The 10,399-nt window shown below is 29.0% G+C and overlaps 1 protein-coding gene across 1 annotated transcript; it reads left to right on the top strand.

The window, feature by feature from the left end:
• Positions 1-9,302: 9,302 nt before the first annotated feature.
• LOC146943368 (uncharacterized) lies at positions 9,303-9,839 on the top strand. The gene has a single exon (XM_085747702.1). It carries the CDS (start codon positions 9,303-9,305, stop codon positions 9,837-9,839), a length of 537 nt encoding a protein of 178 aa, XP_085603828.1.
• Positions 9,840-10,399: the final 560 nt, after the last annotated feature.

A 10,399-nucleotide genomic window follows, 5' to 3' on the forward strand; every position in this document is an offset into this window, starting at 1 on the left:
ATTGATTGATTGATTGATGTGTAGTTTGTTGAGATAAAAAATACTGAGTGCATAAGATCAAAAGTTTGTTGAGATATTTATGTTAAATAAAATAGAAAAAATAATAAAAATATTGAGAATGAATGTGGAAGTGACACGTGGCATAAAAAACCTTACTTTATATATATACTATTGATTGATTGAGTGATTGATTGATTGATGTGTAGTTTGTTGAGATAAAAAATACTAAGTGCATAAGATCAAAAGTTTGTTGAGATATTTATGTTAAATAATATAGAAAAAATAATAAAAATATTGAGAATGAATGTGGAAGTGACATGTGGCATAAAAAACCTTACTTTATATATATACTATTGATTGATTGATTGATGTGTAGTTTGTTGAGATAAAAAATACTGAGTGCATAAGATCAAAAGTTTGTTGAGATATTTATGTTAAATAAAATAGAAAAAATAATAAAAATATTGAGAATGAATGTGGAAGTGACATGTGGCATAAAAAACCTTACTTTATATATATACTATTGATACTATTGATTGATTGATTGATGTGTAGTTTGTTGAGATAAAAAATACTGAGTGCATAAGATCAAAAGTTTGTTGAGATATTTATGTTAAATAAAATAGAAAAAATAATAAAAATATTGAGAATGAATGTGGAAGTGACACGTGGCATAAAAAACCTTACTTTATATATATACTATTGATTGATTGAGTGATTGATTGATTGATGTGTAGTTTGTTGAGATAAAAAATACTAAGTGCATAAGATCAAAAGTTTGTTGAGATATTTATGTTAAATAATATAGAAAAAATAATAAAAATATTGAGAATGAATGTGGAAGTGACATGTGGCATAAAAAACCTTACTTTATATATATACTATTGATTGATTAATTGAAGTGTAGTTTGTTGAGATAAAAAATACTGAGTGCATAAGATCAAAAGTTTGTTGAGATATTTATGTTAAATAAAATAGAAAAAATAATAAAAATATTGAGAATGAATGTGGAAGTGACATGTGGCATAAAAAACCTTACTTTATATATATACTATTGATTGATTGATTGAAGTGTAGTTTGTTGAGATAAAAAATACTGAGTGCATAAGATCAAAAGTTTGTTGAGATATTTATGTTAAATAAAATAGAAAAAATAATAAAAATATTGAGAATGAATGTGGAAGTGACATGTGGCATAAAAAACCTTACTTTATATATATACTATTGATTGATTGATTGAAGTGTAGTTTGTTGAGATAAAAAATACTGAGTGCATAAGATCAAAAGTTTGTTGAGATATTTATGTTAAATAAAATAGAAAAAATAATAAAAATATTGAGAATGAATGTGGAAGTGACATGTGGCATAAAAAACCTTACTTTATATATATACTATTGATTGATTGATTGAAGTGTAGTTTGTTGAGATAAAAAATACTGAGTGCATAAGATCAAAAGTTTGTTGAGATATTTATGTTAAATAAAATAGAAAAAATAATAAAAATATTGAGAATGAATGTGGAAGTGACATGTGGCATAAAAAACCTTACTTTATATATATACTATTGATTGATTGATTGAAGTGTAGTTTGTTGAGATAAAAAATACTGAGTGCATAAGATCAAAAGTTTGTTGAGATATTTATGTTAAATAAAATAGAAAAAATAATAAAAATATTGAGAATGAATGTGGAAGTGACATGTGGCATAAAAAACCTTACTTTATATATATACTATTGATTGATTGATTGAAGTGTAGTTTGTTGAGATAAAAAATACTGAGTGCATAAGATCAAAAGTTTGTTGAGATATTTATGTTAAATAAAATAGAAAAAATAATAAAAATATTGAGAATGAATGTGGAAGTGACATGTGGCATAAAAAACCTTACTTTATATATATACTATTGATACTATTGATTGATTGATTGATGTGTAGTTTGTTGAGATAAAAAATACTGAGTGCATAAGATCAAAAGTTTGTTGAGATATTTATGTTAAATAAAATAGAAAAAATAATAAAAATATTGAGAATGAATGTGGAAGTGACACGTGGCATAAAAAACCTTACTTTATATATATACTATTGATTGATTGAGTGATTGATTGATTGATGTGTAGTTTGTTGAGATAAAAAATACTAAGTGCATAAGATCAAAAGTTTGTTGAGATATTTATGTTAAATAATATAGAAAAAATAATAAAAATATTGAGAATGAATGTGGAAGTGACATGTGGCATAAAAAACCTTACTTTATATATATACTATTGATTGATTAATTGAAGTGTAGTTTGTTGAGATAAAAAATACTGAGTGCATAAGATCAAAAGTTTGTTGAGATATTTATGTTAAATAAAATAGAAAAAATAATAAAAATATTGAGAATGAATGTGGAAGTGACATGTGGCATAAAAAACCTTACTTTATATATATACTATTGATTGATTGATTGAAGTGTAGTTTGTTGAGATAAAAAATACTGAGTGCATAAGATCAAAAGTTTGTTGAGATATTTATGTTAAATAAAATAGAAAAAATAATAAAAATATTGAGAATGAATGTGGAAGTGACATGTGGCATAAAAAACCTTACTTTATATATATACTATTGATTGATTGATTGAAGTGTAGTTTGTTGAGATAAAAAATACTGAGTGCATAAGATCAAAAGTTTGTTGAGATATTTATGTTAAATAAAATAGAAAAAATAATAAAAATATTGAGAATGAATGTGGAAGTGACATGTGGCATAAAAAACCTTACTTTATATATATACTATTGATTGATTGATTGAAGTGTAGTTTGTTGAGATAAAAAATACTGAGTGCATAAGATCAAAAGTTTGTTGAGATATTTATGTTAAATAAAATAGAAAAAATAATAAAAATATTGAGAATGAATGTGGAAGTGACATGTGGCATAAAAAACCTTACTTTATATATATACTATTGATTGATTGATTGAAGTGTAGTTTGTTGAGATAAAAAATACTGAGTGCATAAGATCAAAAGTTTGTTGAGATATTTATGTTAAATAAAATAGAAAAAATAATAAAAATATTGAGAATGAATGTGGAAGTGACATGTGGCATAAAAAACCTTACTTTATATATATACTATTGATTGATTGATTGAAGTGTAGTTTGTTGAGATAAAAAATACTGAGTGCATAAGATCAAAAGTTTGTTGAGATATTTATGTTAAATAAAATAGAAAAAATAATAAAAATATTGAGAATGAATGTGGAAGTGACATGTGGCATAAAAAACCTTACTTTATATATATACTATTGATTGATTGATTGAAGTGTAGTTTGTTGAGATAAAAAATACTGAGTGCATAAGATCAAAAGTTTGTTGAGATATTTATGTTAAATAAAATAGAAAAAATAATAAAAATATTGAGAATGAATGTGGAAGTGACATGTGGCATAAAAAACCTTACTTTATATATATACTATTGATTGATTGATTGAAGTGTAGTTTGTTGAGATAAAAAATACTGAGTGCATAAGATCAAAAGTTTGTTGAGATATTTATGTTAAATAAAATAGAAAAAATAATAAAAATATTGAGAATGAATGTGGAAGTGACATGTGGCATAAAAAACCTTACTTTATATATATACTATTGATTGATTGATTGAAGTGTAGTTTGTTGAGATAAAAAATACTGAGTGCATAAGATCAAAAGTTTGTTGAGATATTTATGTTAAATAAAATAGAAAAAATAATAAAAATATTGAGAATGAATGTGGAAGTGATATGTGGCATAAAAAACCTTACTTTATATATATACTATTGATTGATTGATTGATGTGTAGTTTGTTGAGATAAAAAATACTGAGTGCATAAGATCAAAAGTTTGTTGAGATATTTATGTTAAATAAAATAGAAAAAATAATAAAAATATTGAGAATGAATGTGGAAGTGACATGTGGCATAAAAAACCTTACTTTATATATATACTATTGATTGATTGATTGATTGAAGTGTAGTTTGTTGAGATAAAAAATACTGAGTGCATAAGATCAAAAGTTTGTTGAGATATTTATGTTAAATAAAATAGAAAAAATAATAAAAATATTGAGAATGAATGTGGAAGTGACATGTGGCATAAAAAACCTTTCTTTATATATATACTATTGATTGATTGATTGATGTGTAGTTTGTTGAGATAAAAAATACTGAGTGCATAAGATCAAAAGTTTGTTGAGATATTTATGTTAAATAAAATAGAAAAAATAATAAAAATATTGAGAATGAATGTGGAAGTGACATGTGGCATAAAAAACCTTACTTTATATATATACTATTGATTATGTTTTTGGTCCCTACAAAATTGCGACCTTGTAAGTTTAGTCCTTATTTAATTTTAATAGCATTTTTAATCCCTACAAAAAAAATTTACTTATAATTTCATTCCCTGCTAAAATAAATTTTGTTTAATTATCCTTAAACTCTTAAATTTTTTAACGATTCTTTTTATATAAGTTTAGAACACTATGAATGGTTCATTTACTAAAATCTATAATTTTTAACATGAAATAAATTAAATATGAATTTTTTAAAACGACAAAAGTTTAAGATATAAGTAACAAAAATATGGACGTAGAAATCAAATTTTTGCGATATTTTTTTCGGAGGACCTTTTAATAACGTTCTTAACACGCCTGTAAAAAATTGTTGAAAAACTTAAGAGTTTAAGCATAAATTAAACAAATTTGGATTGAGTAAGGACTAATATTGAGTGCAGAAATTTTTTGTAGGGATTAAAAATGCTATTAAAATTAAGTAAGGACTAAACTTACAAGATCGCAATTTTGTAGGGACCAAAAACATAATTAACCCTTTTTTTAATGATGCAGCAATCTTTGTCTTTCGATCTTTATAAACAATCAAATAAAAATCCACATTATTAAGAAAAGAGTCTTGTTAACGAGTGCTGCACTCTTTAAGCATCTCAAATTTGGAAATTATTCTTTCAAAAAATCAACTATTACAATTTTCAATGCATTTATTACATAACTTTTCATATAAAATTTACCATTTAAAGTGCTTAAAGAATGCCCCGGGGGCACTCGTTAACATTTCCATTAAGAAAATCGACGAGGTAACATTCTCTATCACATCAGATGCGTGAGTTGGATGAGCATGGTTTCTTGAAGTTCGTGTTGATTTCATATCAACAACGCGTGGTTTTCCCGTTCATTAAAATAAACACCGTGTGGTTTTCAAATTATGAGAACTAAATTTAGATCATGTGTTGCGTGGATAGTCTATAGAAATTAAAAATTATGTAATTTTTGTTATTAGAATAAAACATACACAAATATACATGCAATAAAAGCTAAATATATTTTTCGTATTATTATAAGTGTTTGTTATATTAAAATGAAAAAGAAGAATGATATAAATTTACTCTAAGCTTAATGTATTGAAATGTGAAATTATTAAAAATTTAACATGTTAATTTTTTTTTGTCTTCAAAGTGTTTATGCTTAACCGTCATAACTCATAAAAGGAATGAATGAGGCAACCCTTCCATGAAAGTAGGAGTTTATTTTACTCTAAGTATTAGGGGTGAACACGGGTACGGGTAAATCCACGAACCCAGGCATCCAAACCAAACCAAACTGAAATTTATCCGAACCCAAAAAGTTACGGGTCAAACCCAACCCAACCCGTGAAACTCATGAGATTTGGTTCGGACATCGGGTTTAAGTTTATGTACCCATGTACCCATATACCCAACCCATGTACCCAAAGATTGTTTGATAGCATAGCTATTATTAAGTGCTATATAGTCTACGAATGAATGAATTTAGTACTTTGATTTTTTTTCTTAAAGGTATTTGGTACTTTGATATTAAGTGCTATTTAGTTGATAGCATATGAATGAATGAATGAATGAATTAAGGGCTGTGAAATTAAGTATTAATAAAGAAGGTAAATGATATATGTCACTATTTTGGTATTGTGAATTTTAGTAAATCTGATACTATTTTAAATGATATATTTAATGTATGATGCAAACACACACACACATACTCCCTCCGGTCTCAAATGTAAGAAACTTTTCACTTTTTTGGTTGATTCAATAAATGGTGTACGTGGTCTATATTATAGACCACATACATCATTTATTGAATGAACCAAAAAAGTGAAAAGTTTCTTACATTTGAGACCGGAGGGAGTATATATATATATACATAACTAGTGGCTATATGACCCTTAAAAAAAAAACAGTGGCTATATGCTTTAAATTTCTTTTAACTGTTTTTTTTTTCCATAATTAAAATTGGGTGCCCATGAACCCAACCCGAACCAACCCATTCAAAATGGATTGGTTCAGTTTGGTTCTGTCTATTGAAATACGTGTTCCATGTTGAACCCAACCCATAGTATGCTCAACGGATTGGGTAAAGGGTTAGGCCAACGTAGACCCAATGTAACATCCTGTTTTCCCAACATAAAAATTTCATAATAAAAATCAGAGTTTCTCAATCATAACGGAATGTCACATTCTTTTCTTAAAATCATAAACTGAATAAATAAATATTTATCCTTCAAAATCCAACAACGTAATTATTTTAAACTTCGCAGCGGAATAATTCAACATCTTAAATAATCTTTGGCACAAGGGTCTCAACATAAAACCTCATAAAATCTTAGTTCAACAATAATTCTTGAAAACTTCTAAAATAATACGTAAGGAACAGAAAGCAACAACAAAATTCTCATCCCGTTACGTATCAGAGCACCTAGGACACACACTTGTGAGGAGTCCACTCACGACCGCAACTAGTCTTGCTTACCTGCAAGTTACCCATACGAAGAGCAACATTTTCAAGCAGAAGGAGTGAGATTTCACAAACAACGATATTAAGCATATAATTCATCAATTACATTTAACAACATAAACATCATCAACATATCATAATAATAATCATGTAACATCATATCATCATCATAAACAACTTCATATTAATCATCGACATTAACTTCATAATCAATCATCAACATCAACTTCATAATCAACTTAATCAACTTGACGACTTTGACTCGACTATGCAACTCTTAACATCTTAAATCATCTTGACAATGCAAATGCATGTGGTACCAATCAGGGCATCAAGCCCCCAACATATTTAAGCGTAAAAAGGCTCCAGGGCATCAAGCCCCCAACATATTTGAGCAGGAGCTCCAGGGCATCAAGCCCCCAACATATTTGAGCACAAGTTCCAGGGCATCAAGCCCCCAACATATTTGAGCAATGGCTCCAGGGCATCAAGCCCTCAACTTTGAATGAGTATGCATTGACTCAACATCTTACATCTTAAACATCTTGAACATCATGAACATCTTATATGACTCCAATAATTTGGACGACATCTTACAACTTTACAACTTAGACCGACATTTACAACTTTATGATATTAATAGTCAACAACAGCAGAACAACAACATAGGCAGCGTATAACAGTTCTTATATATCATATAATCATTAAAGAATGAATCGCATCAACATGATCATCGTAAGTAATACTTCAGGTGCATCATCAATAACTTTCATTTCCTACCCCAAGGTCATCTCAAGACTACACGTGCGAAAAGGATCGCAAGACAACAATTCAAGGCAACCTACCACTAGTTAGACTCATCACAGCATAGGTTAAATACTCTTAAACACCTTAATTAAACTCATAGTACACAAGCTTTGAAGTTTGGAGACAATTCATAAGTTTTGGTTTAACTTAGAAATAGTTATGCCGAATTTTCATAAAGTTTTACTAAGACCCACTTGGAGTATTTTCATCATAACTCAAAATCTAAAAATCATTTTTGAGTCAAACCAAGACCATTAGAAAGCTAACACAATTATCTAAAACTTTCATGTATACACCGAAGGCAAATTCAAAACGGAAAAGGGTGAAAAATGTGAATGTTTTCTAGATTGGTCCGACAGAAAATCGGTGGCCGATTTGACAAATCGGGGGCCGATTTTTGCAGAACTAAAACTGGAAATTCAAATCAGAAATTGGAGGCCGATTTTGACAATTAGGTGGCCGATTTTGGGCTTCTCAGCAGTTCAAAAATCAGTTTAACAATGCGTTTTTCACTTAGGAATCACTCTTAAATCCCAATTTTCATCAACCCAAATTCCAAAATTGATAGGAAACTCTACCTATGATTATTCTATGAACTGAACACCAACTGGACATGAATTTGATAGACTCCTATTCAACTAACAACCTATAACGACTTCAAACCCTAATTCTCAAATTCTCACAAACTCAACCTACAACATGTTAAATCTAATTATCAGAATTACAGACTTAATAATACTGAATGTTAGTCTCACCCTTACCTTAGAAAGATGAAATCGCAGCACTTCTAGGTCTTCTCATCTTCTCTTGACTTTTTCTCCCCTTTTCACCAAAAACTGATCGTACGCGTTCTATGTCTTTCTAACCTAACTTCTCTTATTTATAACCCCTCATCTAATTTATCTTATTCCTCTTTCTACCACTAAACTTTCTAAATTCACAAAATAACCCCACAACTTAATATTTATTTTATTTTCGAATCTTATTTTATTAAATAATAAAATAAGACACAACGTCTCATAAATTTCTCTAAAATCATATAAATCACATAAATCCCATATAAATCACGTCAATCATATAAATATGATCTAAAACTCATTAAAATAATTAAATAATCGAAACGGGCGTTACACCCAACCCAACCCGTGTTCACTCCTACTAAAGTGAAAATATTTGGAAGAAATTTTATGTTAATAACATAATTAAAGATAAAAAAATATATAAATACCTAATTAAGCAGTTTAAACTATTTGTGACAATAACTTACAATGATATTTAACAAGTTAATACAACTTCTTTTTTATGTTACACCACCACCGATTACAAAATGACCTTAGAAAAGTGGATGATATTGCAAAATATTGGATTTTGCATTGGATAACAGCGAAAAATAATTTTGCATTCGGTGGTATCGCGGTGTCGGTTCGGTTTAGACGCTTATGTGATTTAAGTGTCAATAAAAATCGGACGGTGGAGGAAATGTATGCGAAGGGGTGGGGGATATGTAGTTGAGGCGTGGGAGTGGCGTCGGAGGTTGTGGGATTGGGAGGAGGAGTTATTCGGGGAGTGTAGGCTGTTGTTGGCTAACGTTGTTTTGCATGTTAATACATCAGATCAGTGGAGACGGCGACTTGATAATTCAGGAAGCTATTATGTTCGATCTGCTTATGATATGTTCACGTCAGATGGCAGTAACATATGGCTAATGAGGTTACAGATTTGATTTGGCACAGACATATCCCGTTGAAAGTGTCTATTCTTGCTTGGCGTCTCCTTCGCAATCGGTTGCCTACTAAGGCGAATTTAGTGGCTCATGGAATGCTTGGTCAGGATGCGCAATTGTGTGTCGCTGGTTGTGAGGAAGTGGAAACAGCACAACATTTATTTGTTTCCTGTCCCATTTTCAGTGAATTATGGCATCATGTTCGTGCGTGGATTGGAGCTTGTGGAGCGGATCCGATTGATGTGTCTTATCACTTTCTTCAGTTCACTTATTTGACAGGAGGGGCAGCAACTAGACGCTCCTTTATGCAACTTTTGTGGCTCTTATGTGTGTGGGTGTTATGGACTGAACGTAATAATAGGCAGTTTAATAACACCGAAATTAATATTCATCATGTGTTCGAAAAGGTCCAAATTAATTCTTACTGGTGGTTGAAGGCAGCGAATGCGGTTTATGTGTTAGGGGTTCATAATTGGCTAGCTTGTCCTATTCTTTGTTTGGGTATAGGATAGATTCTATGTTGTTATTTCCATTTTGATTGAACTTTTTGTGTAATTATCGTCGTTTTCTTTTAGCACGTCTTGTGCGGAAGAAGTGACGCTTCTATTAATATAAGTCTCATTTTTGCCTCTTCGAAAAAAAAAATCTATATCATTCAAATTCACCAAAAAAAAATTATATCATTTAAATAAATAATTTTTTTTAGGGATTAAATAAATAAAAAAATGATAAGTATTTATTTGAGCTCCTCTAAAAAAACATTTGAGTTGATTAAAATTAGTGTTTGTTACCAATAATTGATTGGTTCAACTGATAAAAGACTTGTATTCCAATGTCCTTTAAGCAAGTGATTAGAGGTTTGATTCATGACTCTTGCATATGAAAAAGATTCAGAAGGGGATAACTCATCTTACATGATTTATATGTTCTTGAGCATAGATTAGTCACTAATAAGCGGAGCGGAAATTTGCATTTTTTTTATAGAAAGTGTTTGTAATTTTATTTTTAAGGAGTGTTTGTAATATTTATGGTGACTAAAAAGTGTGATTTTATTTTGTAGGGACTAAAAACA

Source organism: Medicago sativa, chromosome 2 (genome assembly GCF_051527215.1).
Source record: "Medicago sativa cultivar Bolivia chromosome 2, Bolivia_mono, whole genome shotgun sequence".
In the NCBI taxonomy this organism is placed as follows: Eukaryota; Viridiplantae; Streptophyta; class Magnoliopsida; order Fabales; family Fabaceae; genus Medicago; species Medicago sativa.